The following is a 19,897-nucleotide window of genomic DNA, read 5'->3' on the forward strand; positions in this document are numbered from 1 at the left end:
GCTCTTTTTTCATTTGCACCTCTAACATCTTGTGACAAGGAAAGAAGCTTTTCGATGTTGAAAACTGTTTGAGTGATAGATGTCGAACTTCCTCTTTCGATAATTTACGGATGTATGTCGTGGTTCAGTGTAATGCATCCTTTAATCATCCAGGCGGTGGCAGTTAACATTTGAGGTAGGTTTTTAAATCATCATAACTATATTACAACTTCATTCCAGTATTTATAGATCGATTGAATGGAGTGATGAGGTTCTCATTACCAGACTGTACTCTCTTGCCGCTGTTTACGTGAGTGCATGACAACAGTATAGTCCGTTGGTACTGAACTTAAGATATAACGCACATTTTTCCGTCATTTAATCATTACATTATTTTACTGTTAATTTGATTACACTTGCAGCTACTTTGTTGTTACTTGGTTCCCATTTAAATCTGATTATACATCTGTTATCAGGCAGTACCTCTCACATGACCATATATGTCAGAGGAAGAACGATTTATTGTTTGTATACATCTGAAGTCTGATTAGTGTAATATGTAACTAGTAAGCGATGCATGGAATGGAGGGGGAAAGGAAGTGGCCCTCTACCCCATTATCCCCTGACTTAGTTGCCTCATGAGTGGTAACTTATAGATGTCACTTATGAGGTTCAAACCTGCCTTCGGACAATTGAACAAACAAACAACTGCATTGATAGTTTTTGTGTACATAACACAGAATTCTTCTGTGATGAAAAGAAACAGACTCTGTATTTATGCATTTAGTGTACCTCACCAAGAATCTATGGAGCTATTCAACATTATGGACTGTAAGGTATACGACGAATTGCCAAAACCGGTAATTTTAACACAAATGCTCCAAATCCTGGGAATGAATATTTTTTACTTTGTGATTTAACGACGCTGTAACAACTAGTGGGCTATTTAATGTCGATAGAATTAGTGAGGGCGACATGGTATTTGGCGAGATGAGGCCGAGGATTCACCATATACTGCATTACCGGACATCTGTCTTACAGTGGGGAAAATCCTAGAAAAAACTCAACCAGGTAATCAGCTCAAGCGGGAATCGAACCCACGTACGAGCGTAACTCCGGATCAGTAGGCAAACACTCAACCGACTAATCTACGCCGGTGACCAATAAAAAATTAATAACATACTTATGTGAAAGATCAAATTAGATTTGGGCATAATTTCATATATAAAAATACTAATAAAGAAATCACACTCTTGCATAGATAGGGTGTTTGCTAGAAGAGTAGACCTACGTACTTTCTTGTATGAATTATACTTTTTTATTTCTCTTATGGTAAACCCATATTAATGGCTCTCCAACAAACCAATTCAAATTAAATACAGTAACTCCATTGTAAATACTTGTACAGATACAGGGTGTTAAAAAAGTATCCAATAATTTAGGAGGTGCTAGTATGCATCAAAACAAGAAAAGAATGTCTAATAAACAGGGATCCTACAACACATACTTTCTGAGATCTGAACACGTGTTCATAGGAGGGGTTTTAAATGATCGTCATCTAAAGCAAGCAGTTACCTCTTCTTCCCATTTACGCTCTTTATTTCTGTCTCCTGTAATATTGTTTTAAGAAGTTATCTACATTTATTAGACGTGCTAATTGTAATCAATGTAGAACTCCTATATGAATGTTTAACTTTATGAAATGAAGAGTTCACTGCAAGAATGATGGATGTCACTTTCTTGTCGAAAATGAACCAAGACTGTCAATGCATAGCTTAAGACATATAGAATGTACATACAGAGTTATATGGCATTAACACTGATAGTCATTGTCAATAATGATCGGAAAATCACAGTTAAGCTTTGAGCGCTAAGCATTTCAAACTTTCAATTGCTTCTCCTGCAAAATGTATTCCAAATGACATCCATCATCCTTGCAGTGGACTCTTCAATAATTGTTAGTACCAGACGTTACTTGATACATGGGATTTTAATACCGTAGTGTGAGGAGAACTTCAAGACGCAAGAGTTTATTGATATGGAATTTAATATTTAGGTATTATTTATAATATTATCTGGAATGAAAACAAAGCAAGAATGTATTTATATTTATTTACAGAAATAGCTTCAAAATATACAATAATTACAAACACATCTAACATATAAAATTGATTCCATTGAGCAATACATTTCGTGTATACTTATCCACATCTATTTAGTAAAATAAACACTAGTACATCACTTCGTTTTCCTGTTTATTTTTCTTAACTTATTGCAAAATAATTTCCAAAAGGTTTTATGTTTATGGTCTTAAATGCGTTAGGACATCGTACAACATAGGTTTACATTACAACAACATAATGTATGAGTATGATAGGTCGTAATGAAGAGATGTGTAGAAAGTGTTAAATAATGATTTGAAGACGACAATATTGTAAATATAATGGTTAAAGGAAAATATGTCTACATAGGAATTCATGCTTATGTTAGACGTTTAACAGTTCCTCCGCATGGTGGGCAGGACTTCCCTTTACTCTACATCCGCACTTTGCTACACATCAAAGAGGAACAATAGGTACGATTATATAAAAATTAATTTAGTACCGTTTTGTTCAATGATATGTTCTACTTATTTGTGTCTTATATAAAGTGTATTTCTCTCAGTATTCGAATCGATATCAAAGAAGGAATTTTAATAGTTAAGAAGTAATAAATATATAGTTAAGGAAGCATAGAATCACCGCTAGCCATGAGATGAAACCGCGTACAAATCGGAGAAAAGATCTTGAATCCTGATGGGAGCTAATATGATGTTTATTCTACTGTCGTCTAACGATTTCTTTATAAATTTGGCTGTATAATTAGGCCTACATTGTATATTCTATGAGGACTTCATTACCAGGAATTTCCTGTGCTGTAAAATATTCTGTGTAACAAAGTAGGCCACGGAGACAATGATTTAAGCGCCACAATACTGGACAGAATAGGAGAAATATTAAACTTTCATCTTCTTGGAATGTTGAACGTAAAATTTATTCAATCTATTTAGAAAAAATTGTTCCTCGCGAAAAATTTGTCTAAAAGTACTTTTTATATAAAATTTCTCATTTCTCTTAGCTCGTTACTTGGATTGAACAAAATTACTGACTTGCTGTCTGATCTCGTTAAATTGTAGGTCATTGAGACGATATATACACATGAATTGTGTAACGTCATGCAAGGAAATTGCGAGATCGAAATTTTGATCTCGAGAAACAACCACAAAGGCCACATGACGTAAATTCTCTCACATCTTCCACATCGAAGATTTGATCTACGAAAATGTACAACGAGGATGTGCTAAGCAGAGAGTGGAGTCATCTGGTTGTCCAACTACGAAACACGAAGTCATTGAGAGAAAGTAATCGTAGTTGCTCGTCGTTAAACGCCTAAAAGCATGAGTTAGAACCAGCATTACTCACTAGAGTTCTCTTCTTTCTTTCGTGCACACGTGTAGAAAAGGTTAACGAAACATGTGTTGTCATGGTTACGCTTTCATATTTTTCATAAAACACACTTGTCTTAGTAGAAAATACAAATTTGATCTGCATTAATGGTAAATAATGCAAGTGCTTGTATCTGTACATGATTTATATTCCTTAAATTTTACAATTACAAAATAATTATTGCATTTTCAATTAGACTCACTTTTATTTTATGACCGTGTAGAGAAACTTTGTTCTGTAGCAAATGCGAGAAGGAAGTGCAATACTAAATAATTAACGTGATAGAAAGTGTGAAATTAGCCCATTGGTTTTTATGGTGAAAATGTTAGAACATACCCTGTTTTCCGAGCTAAAGTGGAAATAGTAAAGGGAGACGTTATTATATTTTTATTTAGAGTGATAACTGCACTGTACTCCTAAGTGAACGTAAAGTATTTATGCAACATTTGAAATTCTGGTTTATAAGTTATGCATGTCACAGACAACGAAGCATAGTTTTCACTAGAAACCATTAAAGCTGTTTTCTTTAAATTTCTATACTATATTTGTAAATTTATTACATCTGAGTACATTTGGCGAATAGTTCGAAATATTCATAATAGCGATATGACCATAGGTTTTGTAACAATATACTTTTGCCTCAAAATTCAAGACTAACAATACACACTATTGTATGATACAATAAATGGTAACAGAATTCAAATTTGAGCAAATACACGGAATTGAATGTAAAGATTTAGAATACGTTTATCATTTTCCTTTGTGAATATAATGATCACAAAATGGTATGTGAAATCCTGAGTTCACTACAATATACAGTGATAATGAACATAAATTTCATCTGGAAGTATCCTGATAATAATAAAATTATATACTTCAAAATACTAATAAATTATACATTTTCGAACTCATCAATGATTTTAATAATAAATATCCTCAATAAAAGTAAGTATTATTGGAATGAGTTCTGCATTGTAAATCCATAAACTTAATTTATTTACATCATACAGTAATCACAATTCAATTATTTAGGCTGCCTAAAATTATCTTATGGACAAAAGTTACAGTGTGAAATTATACTGATTAATTTAACGATATTTTATTAGTTAAAAATCAAATTCTTGCAGAGTTGTGAGCTCAATGCAGCAATTTTTTACACTTCATTCTGTTTATGTACCATGAAAGCAATTGAAAGTTATGGCAACCGATATCAGCAGCTTTTGTTATTTTTATTAGTGTAATTGCACAAAATACTGCTGTCAAAAATTGTTTCACATCACATGTATAAAATGAAAGTGTGTCTCCATTTGACTGCTATGAAATCCCTTAGAGTCTATAATACTCGTATAGTGAAGCATTTACATTATTTCATTATTAACAGACCGTTGCCAGCTGAATGAGCCTAAGAATTCAAATGTCATTTTTTAAATCTTTTTTCCAGAGATGTTAAAGCATAGTAATACAATATTATATTTTTGCACGATAGTGTGTCTTTTTGTTGTTACAGCAAACTGCTGCCAATATTGGAAGTTGATTTACTGAAGTCAGCGTTGCCAACCTAGATAAGTATGTTGAAATATTACAAATAACTGCTATAAGATTGTAATTAAAACTACTCCTGCCATCTACCGATATCTGTGACGAACTTCTTGCTGAGAATCAGCCACCTGTTCATAGTCTAACGTATGTAGGTAAGGTATGTTAAGCCTTTTAAAAATAATACTTTCAAAATATACTATCGTGCAAAAAATGCTGTACAATACACGTTTGTGACGTGCATTACAAAATCTCGGAAATTGACAACCTTGCTGTGCACGTTTTTCAAACTTTTCCTCGATTTTGTAAAAAAAGCACATCGTAATATACATACTATTATACGAGTATGTTTCTCTGTATGGATTCGTGAATGAATTATATGTAATTCAGTAAATTTCCACAGGAAAAATAAAAATAAGAATGTAATGTCGATATAAGATTTTACGATAAAGGATGGCAATGTTGGTATGCAATTTAAATTGAATTATTTGGTACAATCCTAAATATTGATATATTTTAGAAACTTAAAATTAGATTGTGTGATAATGAGTATTTGAGATGTAATTATTCTATATATTATATAAAAATGTTTACCTATGGTCATTTATTTTACTATTGATTTTGTATTTCATTAGTCAGGGAAATTTGGGATCAAAATATTTTATTAAACCTTTTACACAAATATGCAAAGATGACTCGCTTTTATTTAAGAGAAATGCTATACATAACATTCCAGTTTTATTGAAAAATATCAGTTATACACAATATAACCTTGACGATATGGTGACAGACGGCATGCGTGAAACAGACCTTTATGTGATATAGGAAAACTACACAATAATATATTTACATAGTGGTAAAAATTATATTAAATTCTTCCTAATCACTCTTTCAATATCATCTTCGTAGACCTTATTATGATTTTTATATTTACTTATTAATTCTATCTGTAAGAAAATGCAAAATTGTGTGATATTTATTTATACGCTATTGAAATATCAGTTACATTAGAGGAGGTAGATATAATTATCTGTATAACCTTATTTACAGAATTAGAAATATATCAATTCAATTTTTCATCTGTCACCATTCTTCGAAACGATCACAGAATTTTCAATAAAGTAGTTGGACCTCTCCATTCTGTGATGTTTCAAATTAAAATATCGTCAAGTTTAGAGTGACTTAATTCAATTGTTTGAAACAAATTCCATAAAATTGGAGCTTATTCAGACAATAAATCTAAGGGTTTCTTAACTTCTTCGACGTTATGAAGCCGAGGACGATGATGATGACGATGTCAGGATTGAGGTGACGAGAGAGAATACAGTTCTGAAGATGGAGAATTTAAACTGAAAAAGAAATAATTACTTGCTTAATTCTTATTAAGTCAACAAGTGCCTTCATAAATCAATAGGATACAATTTCGTTATTAAGGTATACAGGGTGATTCATTATTACGTGTAAACACTTTGTGTATGTATTGTAGAGATGAAACTAAGACTAAAACGTTCTATACAACTTTTTCTCTAAATCTTTAATTCCAGAGTTCCAGTAGATGGCACCTATATCGCAGTAACTGCACAGGCATTACTGTTCTCCCACACATTTGGTGTGGTGTTGTGGGGAATCAGTTACTCGGACCTCGAGTTCTACCTCTGCGGTTGAATGGGGAAATCTACCGCGCATTCTTGGAACGCGAATTGTATGGTCTGCTACATGATATCCCTCTTGCAACGCGAGTGAACTTATGGTTTAAGCACGATGGTGCTCCTGCGCATTACTGCCGCAACGTAAGGGCGTATCTCAATGCTGCGTATCCAGATCAATGGATAGACCGCGCAGGGCCAACTCCTTGGCCAGCCAGATCACCGGACATGAACCCTCTGGACTTCTACCTTCGGGGCCGCCTGAAGTCGTTAGTGTATGCCTCTGCTGCACCTAACGTAGAAGTACTACACCAGCGAATTGAACATGCGTGTGGAATTTTACGTGATGAAATGAACGGGCTGTGTAACGTTCAGAGATCACTAAGGCGGCGAGCACAGGTATGTCTTCAAGTTGAGGGACAGCACTTTGAACATGCATTACACTAAGAATTGTGCAAATGTGTAAAGTCTAGAAGAAATTACTTTACATTCTTTACTGTGTTTGGTTTTAGTTCACAAAACGTGCATAAGTGGACTGCCGAGGATATGGGTTTAGTGACTTTGGTTGTTTTTGTATTTAAGTCCAAATGCACTGTACGAAAGTGATGATTAGTTTACATTTGGTGTGTTATCCTTTCTTTGTTTGGGAGTGCAAGTTCCACGCAAAATGGCGTTAACTCTGGAATTAAAGGTTTTGAGAAAAAGTTGTATAGAACGTTTTAGTCTTAGTTTTACCTCTACATTACACACACAAAATATTTACACGTAATAATGAATCATCCTGTTTGTACACAAAAAAAAAAAAAATGATGAAAAATTAGAATTTTCAAAATATAACTATTTTAATAGAGAATTTTCTCCTCTTTAATTTGACATAAGAATTTTCGATTTATGCCTTATGGTTTTTCAGATAAGTCCCATTTTCCAAAATTCTGCGTCGTCAGCCACTGTCACTTCTACGAAGATCACTCCAAAAGTAATTCACAAAATTTTTTAAAATTTATTTTTTATTGTAAACCTTTACAATTTATGGAGGTCATACACACATCCTTCCCCCTTGTATTCAAATTTAATTTAAGTCGTTCCCGTGAGTGGCGCTGTACTTGACAATCGTCAGAAGAAACGTGCTGTTATCGAGTTCCTGTGCTGTGAGAACGAGACAGTGGGGATCATTCACAAGAGGTGAAAAAAAGTGTATGGAGATGCAGCTGTCGATCATAGTACGGCTAGTTGGTGGGCAAGCAGATTATCTTGTGAAAGAGGCCACGCCAATATTCGGGATACTCCTTGCAGTGGAAGACCCTGCACTTTTACTGTTAGTCATAAAAATGTAAACTTGTGTGTCAGTGATGTTGTACGTCAATTTAATAAGAGTCCAAAAGTAGAAATTAAAATTTTGAGGAGGATGGGCATAAACCCTAGGACAAACACCATCGCAGGATTTGTTGCATCAATGGAAAAAAAGACAAAAATGCCAAAAAAAAACATTAAACACCTGAAGTTAAAACGAGGAGGAGGTATTTGAGAGAAAGAAAGAAGCTGAAACTGGACCGACATGAAGCAACTTAAGGGGTGACATATGATAATGGAGTCTTCTAGGCTCTGAAAGTCTGTGGCTCATTTCCTGTAAATAGTAATTTTAGAATATGTAATTCTTTAAACATATCTCAGCCAAATATGGTGATACCAAGAAGATATTGGTGTCATTTTGAAGCTTGGAATGTCCCCTAGTGCCTGACAATGAGTAAAATAACATTAATATAGTTAATAATTATGTATGGAATTTTTACATGATTTATGCTACATAAAATATTGGTATAAGTTACATATATGGTAATATTTGATTAATGTAAATGAAAATAAAAAATAGCTCTATGTCAGGCACTAAAGAATAGTTTTAGCTATAAAACAGTGAAGAAACTTTGGCTCTATCTTAAAAACTACATGATCTATCATGTTTCAAGTTGTATGTCAAAATTATGAACAAAATAATTTTTATAAACAATTTAGATATAATTTCAAGCGATCTGTTCACTTCATTCTCTTTCTGGTACCATTCTTAATTGTATAAAAATTTTACAGAGAAAAATTATGCAAAACAAAATGTTTTGCATGTAAAGGTGTACATATACCTTAAGTATGGCATTCGTAGGTTTGTACAATAATATATAAACCACTCTTTCTTTAACTATAAAATAAAAATGTGATATAATTCATCACTTGTCCCTAATAGAACTTACCATGAGCAGTTTTGACACAGCGTTGCTGAAGAAACTGAACGGACCTTGTCCAATAAGGTCATCGTACTGAAACAAGAGAGAAAGTCATAGAAATTTAGTCTGTATAGTAATCAACTCCAGGATCTCGACATTGATTCATGATAGCACCTTTATGATGGTACGAAATTGTTACGTTTAAAATTCTGAACTTAGAAATAATGCAGTGACAGCATTCAAAGATGAAGGCAGTAACCATCTCCACAACATGATTGATTATAAAAATACATCATATAAGTGAAACATGACAGTTTTCTTTCTCACTGTTATTTATACTCGCTTTAACATCTTTGGTCATATCGCGGGTTAATCTTTGGGTGAAATCCGAAGGCCTGTGTACTATTGTTGAATATTGGTTCTATTGTTGTGAACTACATGGCGACTATATATGTATTACTGATTTGTTATGAATATGATTTCGGTGATGAATGAGGCCAGTGATATTCAAGGATGTTGAGGCCCGAATTTCCTGGCATTTGACTTACGGTTGAAGGAAAACCCTGAAAAATCTCAACCAGGAAATTCAACCCGACCGGGAATCGCACCCGGGCCCTCTGCGTAAGAGACCAGCATGCTGACCCCTACACCATAGAGGTGATCGTGCGATATATTAATTATACAAGTAAAATAAATTTTTGTTCAGTTCTATAAAACATTTGGTGTTATCGGTTAGTTCCAGATATTATTATTATTATTATTATTATTATTATTATTATTATTATTATTATTATTATTATTATTATTATTATTATTATTATTATATTTATGTTATTTTTAAGTATGCTATTAGATTCTTATATCGAGATGTTATTCCTTTGTCTTAACCAAAGAGTATTTCTTTGGCGTTCGGTAAAGGAGTATAAGTCATTTTTTTGTCTAGGTGGAATTTTGTTCCCCAGATGAACACACAAGTTAAATTATACAAGTGGGTGTGCAAAAATCAAAGAATACAAACAGTTGATGTGTTTTATTTGTGTAGAAAATTATTTGTAATAAGGGTTCCAAGTTTAATTTTCATTTATCTCCGAACTCATTTTTATGACTTATCTCCCTTTACCCAAACACCACAGATTTATCTTTTTGTGACAGCGTCCTGATATCAGAGAGACTGGATAGATAGTATCAACCCAAAATTTAATGCAGAAAAATCACTAAAATTTCATATATTCATTATCTTTGGCAGATTGTGCTACTTTTAAACTAAAACAGGCCTGGACGTTGATGACTCAATCGAGTCACTACAGATTACCTCTTAACTCCCTACTTCACCGTCTCTGATTGAGACAGCTATATTTCGGACCGATACGAGTAGACAGGAAGGTAAACATTGCTCAGTGACGGATTGTATAAGGCAGGCATATAGCTTTTACAAACATTCGGCTCTCGTTGGTCGCCTGAAATCCACCTGATGCACAGTGCTTTACGTGAGTTTTCTAAGGAGTCTCTCTTCTTTCAATTACCTAGCTCTCGAAAACTATAAACCATTAACAAATTCCTCAGTGCTGCGGTATTTTAATAACCTTTTGATATGCCACTCGCAATACACTCGCAAAAATGTCCAGTTTTAATTATTAATCATATGAAGGCATGTCTTTTCTAAGATATAGACCTATCAACCATTCCTTCCCTATGGAAGGATATGGCTATTCAGTGACGGTTCGTTATTGTAAAGTTTGTAGCAACGATGAATGTGACATTTTTTCAATAATTATATATTTAATTATTTGACTGGATATTGCTTCATTATGATAATGCTTTAATACAGTATGAAAAGCTTATGCTTTCATTTGCTTATTCTTTATGGGACAAAATTAATGGAATACGGTTGGATCTTTAAATGAACTTCTATTGATTACAATATATCACATTCCTATAATTTTATTGTATTATTGAGAAACGTCTTCAATTTTTAATCATAAATTAACATTTAAATAGAGGACAACTCGACGTAAGTAAAAGTAGGGGAAACTCGGCTAATTCCGCACTATGGGTAATTCCGCAGTAATACATATATGATTTTACTGCGGGTTTACAATAGGGTGAACGTATGTTTTGAGAGGTGTCAACAGGAGGCATGTCCTCCGCAGTGCTATAGAAAAAAATCAAGGATATTGGTCGACACCTCTGTCGGCAATACAGTGAAACATCGAAAGTTGGCTGTTTTTCGTGTTTTGCTACACAGCTGTGAAGAAAGTGAGCATTGTTACATATAAATTGTTCCTTTTATGTTACTTTCATAATCTATTTCATAATTATTTACTACTGCGGAATTAGCCAAGTCCTATTGCGGAATTATTCGCACTGTTGCGGAATTACCCGAGTTGTTCTTTTTCAACTGTAATGTATGTACAACTTAAAAATTGGAAATTTATCTTTTGAAGAGTTGGAGAAGTTCAAATATCTGGGAGTAACAGTAACAAATATAAATGATATTGGGGAGGAAATTAAACACAGAATAAATATGGGAAATGCCTCTTATTATTCGGTTGAAAAGCTTTTATCATCCAGTCTGCTGTCAAAAAATCTGAAAGTTAGAATTTATAAAACAGTTATATTACCGGTTGTTCTTTATGGTTGTGAAACTTGGACTCTCACTTTGAGAGAGGAACATAGATTAAGGATATTTGAGAACAAAGTGCTTAGGAAAATATATGTGGCTAAGAGGGATGAAGTTACAGGAGAATGGAGAAAGTTATACAACACAGAACTGCACGCATTGTATTCTTCACCTGACATAATTAGGAACATTAAATCTAGACGTTTGAGATGGGCAGGGCATGTAGCACGTATGGGCGAATCCAGAAATGCATATAGAGTGTTAGTTGGGAGGCCGGAGGGAAAAAGACCTTTGGGGAGGCCAAGAAGTAGATGGGAAGATAATATTAAAATGGATTTGAGGGAGGTGGGATATGATGATAGAGACTGGATTGATCTTGCTCAGGATAGGGACCAATGGCGGGCTTATGTGAGGGCGGCAATGAACCTCCGGGTTCCTTAAGAGCCAGTAAGTAGTAGTAGTAGGCCTATGTATGTACAACTAAATATATTTGCATTTTAATATGTCTCTTTATCTCATTTGATAATGAAAGGTTTTTCCATATCTACATACCTTGATAATATTTTTCAATAAACATTTTGATAAAAATATGATAGATTTACTTCTTAATATTGCGGAATTAGCCAAGTCTTTTCTATTTATAACAAAAAGCGATGTGAAAATTACAAGAAAACATCAAATATTGACATATCAAATACAGGACGTTTTGCGATAGCGTTACATGCAAATCTGTCCACATTGTTTGTTACTACCTCATGTTCGGAATTGATGAAGCATGGAGACTTACTGGCGACACTAATACCTTTAAACAATTTTGAAAGTAAAGCAACGAAGCATGCCGGAAACATGAGACATATTAAAACGCGGAAATATATAACGCTTGACGTTTGCAATATTAATCAATGTGGTGCTCTGCGAGATTGTATCACTGATGTTTGTCCATTCTTTCTCTCATCGGCCCTGATCTCTAAAATGTCTTTCAAATGCTAGGAAGTGAAAGTCTTCACTATTGACGTTAATTAAATATTCAGAAATGTTACGTATAGTCTGCCTGAGTATGTTTATTTTGTTTTGTACGTTAAAGATAATTAGTTTGACTCACTCAAGTTAATTGGACATCTCAAGTGTCTCTTTATTAAAATTGTAGTTTTAAGATAAACAATAAACAACATGGCTTATATCTCGCTCTTGCAAGTAAGAACTGACAATAGGAAGATTTTTTGTTTCGCAAACTAAAGTTCATTCTTATACAGTAGAATATTAAATGATTATATTTTTAAACCCGAATGAAAACTATACTTTAATTTCAACCCATTTAACGAAAGACACTTTGGGTTGATTTCTAAAACGAGGTCTAGACCCCGGCCATGGCTTTAAACTCCGTTTGGATTTATAAAACGAGGTCTTTTTCATTTTTCTGAGCCATGGCTCGAAACCATGGTCTGAAGCAAAGACCACGGCTGGGGTAGGTTTAAAACCACGGCTTCAGGTATACAAGATGGAGGTAGTACATCAGCTGGATAATTATCAAATGAAAATTTGTCTCTACGTGATTAAATCACCAGATTAGAGAGATGAGTGACAGAGATAATCCTGTGTAACTATATAACAACGATAATTTCAGACGAATATTTCGATTTTCGAAGGAATCAACATAAAATTGAGCAAGAACGCCTGAATAATCATCTGCAACGAAGTGCAAGAGGCGGCGGGTTGACAATTTTTTTACACCTTCTTGTTGATTTCAGGGAAGATATAATATTTTATATTAATTATAAATTTATGCCCATAAGACTATATAACTTAATTCTTAATTTTTACAGTAATTTTGAACATTTTATTTAATACTCGAAATTGATGCGGGCCTATAAAAATATAAAGCAAACGTGATTTTGTCTTGTTATTTTTAAGTTTTATGTTTCTGGGGCTTTCCACGTAGTACTAGCCTGTTATATGTAAAAATAGAGCCATATTACATTTTAGTTTCAATTGAAATTTTAATCCAGTTAATATTTAGGTTATTAATTCCTTAGAACTGGGTTTTCAGGTAGTTAATGTTGGTAGTAGTTATGAACAAATGATAAACTACAATATAAACGTTCAATTTATCCTAATTATTTGGGCAATATCATTCTGGTACCCAAAAATCCGTTCCCTATTAAATACTAAGTAATACTAGTATTTTAAACGCACATATATTTTGTAAATTGTAAATATAACAATACATTACCTGAGAACAAAAGAATGTGACTTTGTGCAATTCAATATATATATATATATATATATATATATATATATATATATATATATATATATATATCTCATTGGACCTCAGGAAGTAAAGTTTAGGTCACTGTAAGAGATGGTATGGCAGAGCAGTACGACCTGGTGGCTGGGAACCTTTGTTGTTGACTTAGAATAAAATACCCACCCTCTCTGTTCTCGTTTAGGCGTTGTATACCCTCTTCGATGTTTACCCACCCTCTCTGTTCTCGTTTAGGCGTTGTATACCCTCTTCGATGTTCTTCCCTCCTCTTCAGTGAGAAAATTGAGACGAATGACCATAATCATCAAGAGTAATAATAGGATGACTTAAGGAAAAGTGAAGTTGTTTCGTATCGGAGTATATGGCACGTGCCGCGTCGTTCGTCTTTTGTGTACCTGGTGAGTATAGCAGTGTACAAAACGAAGGAACCCCGGTCCGTTCATAGTAACATTGCAACGCAATGTGTGCAGTTGTGTTATCCTGCTCAAGTATTTAGTACGCGTTGAATATGTTGTGCTGATCCATTCATAATGGCAAAACGTTAAATTCGCTTAGAGATACGAAATGCAATTAAGAAGTATGAGAGTGACATTTTATGTGTTAACGAAGACAATATCGTGTGTAATGTATGTGAAATTTAAATAAAAACCAGAACAACTCAGGCTATAGAGAAACATTGCAACAGTACATAGCACAGGAAATGCATTGAAATGAAATCTGAGGAATCATCATAATCATCATCATAATTTAGTTGTACGGGTCTAAACGACACGTGCAACATGATGCTCAGTGCAAATATTCCTCTAAAGAAATTGAGTGATCCCCATTTTAGAGTTTTTCTTCAGATATTCTCTCGATACAAAAACTGTTTAAGCGATAGGCGAAGACTATTCAGCTTCGACAACTTACGAGAATATATCGTCGTTTACTGCAACGCTGGTAATTGCATCAATGATGACGAGGACTGAACTTGCAAGGTATGTACTACAGGACTAGACTACGTTATTTTTCTTTTCCTGCTGACTGTACGCAGATACAGTACCATGTTGACGTCGTCTACGTTTAAAACCTATTGAGCCAATGGTCTGGATGAAAAAAATGTAACATATAATAAATGTGCACCTACATTCAACGATAAGTCATGACAGGCTAGTCATTCCAGATTAGATACAATCAGAAGCGACATAATTAGACAAGACATGGATACTCAAAATTTTGTATTAAAGTATATAAAATACAGACGATTACAAAGGTATGGGCACGTCAGAAGAATGCAAGAGCGGAGTTTACCCGAGAAATTATTACAATGTTTTCCAGCAGAGAGAAAGATGGAAAGTCGACCTAAGCTCACATGGTTTCATGAGGTTAGAAGATCGACGAGAAAGAACGGATTGAAAGAAATGGATTAGGAAAACGGGGTGGAATGGAAAGAAAAATTAAATTGCCATGAATTTTGGATGCAGGAGGATGTGTATGTATTGTAAACCTGTTAACACACACACACATATATATATATATATAATATATATATATATAATATATACTGGGACATCATTTTATTTTTACTTCAACTTTTATTTTACCTGAGTTTTTGAATGTACTTCACTCCCACCCCCTCTACTAGTAAACTTTCTCACAGACCCAACCGTATACAGTCAAAGTCGCCTTAAGGTCGTAGTAAACACAAACAGTATTGAGTTAGTGAGTAGGCTTATAGTACGTCTCAGAAATATGTTCGCATTTTCCAGTGGCGAAAAAGTTTTCAATATTGAATCATATTTTCGTACAGGTACTGTCGTCTGTTTGCCTACGTCGCATCCCGATTTCCCTCACCCGTAACTGTTTAAAATAACTTCAATAAAGGTAATTAACTGTCACGTGATTCCCCCCCCTTTCTACGATCCTGCTACATAACCACTTGGACAGAAAGTAGATAGCATGTCTGAGTAATGTTATCTGTGCGGGTCGGACAGAAGTGAAGATTGAATTTACAGTACGTAGGCCCTAAGGTACTCTTTTATATAATAGGTATAGAATTATTTCAATATGAGTTATTAGTACGAAGGACGAAACTGGTAATTGGAATTAGATGCAATAGTCTATAGTGCGATAATATGCACAAAAGAACTGAAGCCTGTATCTAAATGAACGGCCACCATTTTCAAAAATGTGTTTAAATATCCATATTATGATTATTTTTCAATTTAACTTCATTCTCTATATTGTACGCTAAGGTGCTGTAGACAGTATAATATACACTGCATAATTAATACGTTTGCATGGATAACTCAGTTCGTGAGTAAAAACACTTATTGTTAACACTATACTGTATTTTGATTAAACAAAAACCTAATGAAAATTATCAAACTCAGAATTACGATATCTCCTAGTTTATGTAAATGGACGAACGACTTTTCTTCGCCCCTATAATTAGTAAAGTGATTTGTTTATAATTTACGCTAATATCATCGAACTTCAATCGTGGAAGGGGTTAGCAAACGGTGTTTCCGGCTATGAACCATTAATCGAAAGGTATAGCCAGGTTAATATTAAAAATGTTAGTAAAAATAAAATGATGTCCCTGTATATTACTAGGACTAACTTATATGTGCGGTCGAAAAGGAGCGTTAAATAATTTCAAGGTAAACTTCGAACCGGCAATAAATTCCAGTGTATGAAATCAACTCCCAAATGAATCAACTTTTACTTATGAACTAATTCTACAGATTTCAAGTAGATTCTTAACTGGTCACATTTTGCTATATCATCTATCATGAATTAGAATTTAAAGTACTGCTCTTACGACATCTATAAATTGAGATGTGAAAGCTTTCGTGGTGTTTACGAATCGCAAAATGGTCAATATTTACTTTACGTTTTCATTATCTAGTGTTTGTTACGGTAACACAAAACTTTCACGCAGAATTTTATCAGAGTCTTAGATCTGGCCTGGCGTCATCTAAGAGGCCTTGACTGAAAAAATTCATATCAACTTTCTAGCACAAACAAGATATTGTGGTTGTTCTGAATATATGGCAGTTGAAACATAAGTAACAAGCAAATGGAGAGCTTTCAATGCAAATTTCTCAATTGCATAAAAATGCGGAGTTTGTGTTTGAAAAGTGACGAAATTCATTCTGTTTTCGTACGTATATTTGTCGCATCATGGAACAGTTTTAACGAATATGGAAATCGAATCTCATCTAGACCATTGATGTTTCGTTGGTGTCAAGTCTGACTTTATTAGCTCTAAGAAATGTTAACATATGAGAAGAATTCTTAATTGAAATAATATGTGAGTTTGAATCTAGCTTCAGTGCAGGACTTCAGTTAGAAATCTTTTCTTCACGAGAAAAAAATGTTGTCATACAAATAACCACAGGTATCCGTGATTGCTCATGTTTTTAGGCATGTGGAACAGATACTTCTTGTGCAAACAAAATGTACAGGCTGAACTAAAGTGACGTAAGAACGATTGACTTGAATGACCCAGAGAAAGGAGTGATTTTTAGAACCGGTTTACAGTAAACTCACTATTCTTGTCTTAGAAGTAACTGATCGTTGAAATATATTTTTAAGACCTAACCTCTTATCATAGCAAATATATATTTTCACATAGCCTAAATACATACTGTACATGCACATAGACATTTAAAGCCAGGTTTTTCTTGTTCAGTGTATTAAGTTGCAAGGATTCCAATTTATTATACATTTTGTCAATAACTGCACGAGAGAGTTCCTCTTTGTATAAATTTGCTATTAGTATTTAGTATTTATTGCTACATACAATACAAAATAAATACATATTACTGATGTAGCCCATACCCGTACGAACAAGCCCGTCTTCCGGGGCGGTTCCTTATAAATAACTATTTTGCACTAAATGGAACACAACAAAGTTTAAATAAAACTACAAAACCAATACAATTATTACAGAACAGGGATAATTACGAAGATGAAAGTAGCGAATCAAGTCAAGAACTGAATATAAGTTGGAATGGATAATTAGTAGGTACTGTATATTGAAATTTGAAAAAAAGAAAAAAGGGACATCAGTAATTTGCTTAATTTTTCTTAAATTCATTAAACTCAAAATAACCTATATTATCAAAATAGAATTGTATAACCTTGGCCTGTAACTGTGGCTATGATTTATTTCAGTGGTTGTGTAACTATTAGATTCACCTAAAAGACATCTTAAATTTCTTCTGGTGGGATAAACATGTTGTTATCCTTATGTTTCAGACGATTTTATTATAATATTTTAATAATATATAATTATCATACATTACAGTAGAGCATCGATTATCCGAATACCGATCAACCGAAGAAAGCATTCGAGTCGGCAAATTTGGATTTACGCGCGCGCCATATACAGGGACATCACTTTATTTTTACTTCAAATTTTATTGTACCTGAGTTTTTGAATGTACTTCACTCCCACCTCCTCTACTAGTAAACGTCCAACCGTTCTCCTCACAGAACCAAGCGTATACAGTCAAAGTCGCCTTAAGGTCGTAGTAAACACAAACATTATTGAGTTAGTGAGTATAGTACGTTCCAGAAATATGTTCGCATTTTCCAGTCACGAAAGAGCTTCAAATATTGAATCATATTTTCGCACAGGTACTGTTGTCCATTTGCCTACGTAGCATCCCGATTTCCCTCGCCCGCAATTGTTTAAAGTAACATTTGGATTGCGAATTTTACAAACACTGTTTAAAGTAGGGTTTAATTTCTTGTATAACAACGAAGAGAACTCTTGTTATGTTCACGTTGCAGCAGTATTTTAATTAAAAAATGTACAGATTTCGAATTAATCGATAGAAGAAACATTGGAAACATTGATTGTCGAGTCACGTACAGAAGGTCTAAATATCTGGCATCGCTGTCCGGACGGCAGACAGTTGGCCTAGTACTCGCAACTGATCAGCTGTTGTGATGTTTACATTGCATTAGTGTGCAGTTGGACGTACAGCGATACAGTTTAGTTTATTTCAAAACTGCGAGATGCCAGAGTTCACAAATCGTGAGTGCTTAGACATGGTCCAGGCCGCGGAAGAAATTCGGAACAGTGAAGGACTACTGGCCAGAGTTCGTCATAATTGGACTAGAAGATATGAAAGCTGCACGCACGCTGATGGTGGACATTTTGGACAGTACCTGTAAGATGTGAGTGGAATGTGGTTTACAGAGTTTATTACTCTTTATTTAATTATTAACGCCCAGAATTCGTAAAACAACAAACTGTAATGTTAATTACATCTTGTTCACAAAGTTACATCAGTTTTATTTTTTCATTAATTGTAACTGAAACTTCAAATCTGTTTTCACTAATTTGGACATAATTTCCTGGTTTTCGCGTTATTTCTTGTTATTGCTGTACGTATTTCTTGCTTACATTTAAATAATTACGTCATACTTAGTATTGAATTGTTAGTGTATTGCATTGTAAGTTGATAATTCTGCATTCATTGTAGAACTGCGCCCGGACACGAGCTATTTTGTTCATTCGGGATATTAATTTACATTTTCTAACATTAAATTACGCAAACTAAACAAATAAGAGTTACGTCCCTATCCGGAGTTTACGTAGGTCATTTTTGTGCGAAGATTTAACCCAGATTAGTTCGCGAAGTATTACACCAAAGCTCAGTATATTTTTGTTTGCTGCCGTCATCCCCTCACCTGCTGCAAGGTACACGGTGAAAGGTAGTTGAACTTAACCCACCCCCTTCAAGTCGCTGACCGCGTGGGGTGTGGGGTACTACTCATGCGGTGTTGAGATATCTTGCAATTGCCGTTAGCGCTTTCGAAAATCTTGTAATTATCTCACTATCCGTAAGTCCTATAATATTTTTTATTTGGCAAAACTTACTCCAAATAAAGAGTTCTATGGTTCCTGTCAATTAATGTACTACCTTACCGGGGTTTTCCCCCAACCCAAGATGAGCAAATGCTGGGTAACTTTCGGTGCTGGACTCCGGACTCATTTCACCGGCATTATCACCTTCATCTCATTCAGACGCTAAATAACCTAAGCTGTTGATAAAGCGTCGTAAAATAACCTACTAAAATAAAACTACCTTACCTTCCAGCCTTTATACTTAGTACAGGGACATCATTTTATTTTTACTTCAGTTTTTATTGTA

At 34.1% G+C, this 19,897-nt stretch overlaps 1 protein-coding gene across 1 annotated transcript in view; it reads right to left on the reverse strand.

Moving 5' to 3' along the window:
- Positions 1-2,072: 2,072 nt before the first annotated feature.
- LOC138709957 (uncharacterized PE-PGRS family protein PE_PGRS46-like) overlaps positions 2,073-19,897 on the reverse strand; it is a 166,054-nt gene continuing 148,229 nt past the window's right edge. Inside the window, exons 36-37 of the mRNA XM_069840640.1 lie at positions 8,887-8,952; positions 2,073-6,349 (exon numbers count right to left, since the gene is read on the reverse strand). Coding sequence (XP_069696741.1) covers positions 6,266-6,349; positions 8,887-8,952 — 150 coding nt within the window. The 3' untranslated portion in view covers positions 2,073-6,265. The remainder of the gene's footprint in view (positions 6,350-8,886; positions 8,953-19,897) is intronic.

This window comes from Periplaneta americana, chromosome 12 (genome assembly GCF_040183065.1).
Source record: "Periplaneta americana isolate PAMFEO1 chromosome 12, P.americana_PAMFEO1_priV1, whole genome shotgun sequence".
In the NCBI taxonomy this organism is placed as follows: domain Eukaryota; kingdom Metazoa; phylum Arthropoda; class Insecta; order Blattodea; family Blattidae; genus Periplaneta; species Periplaneta americana.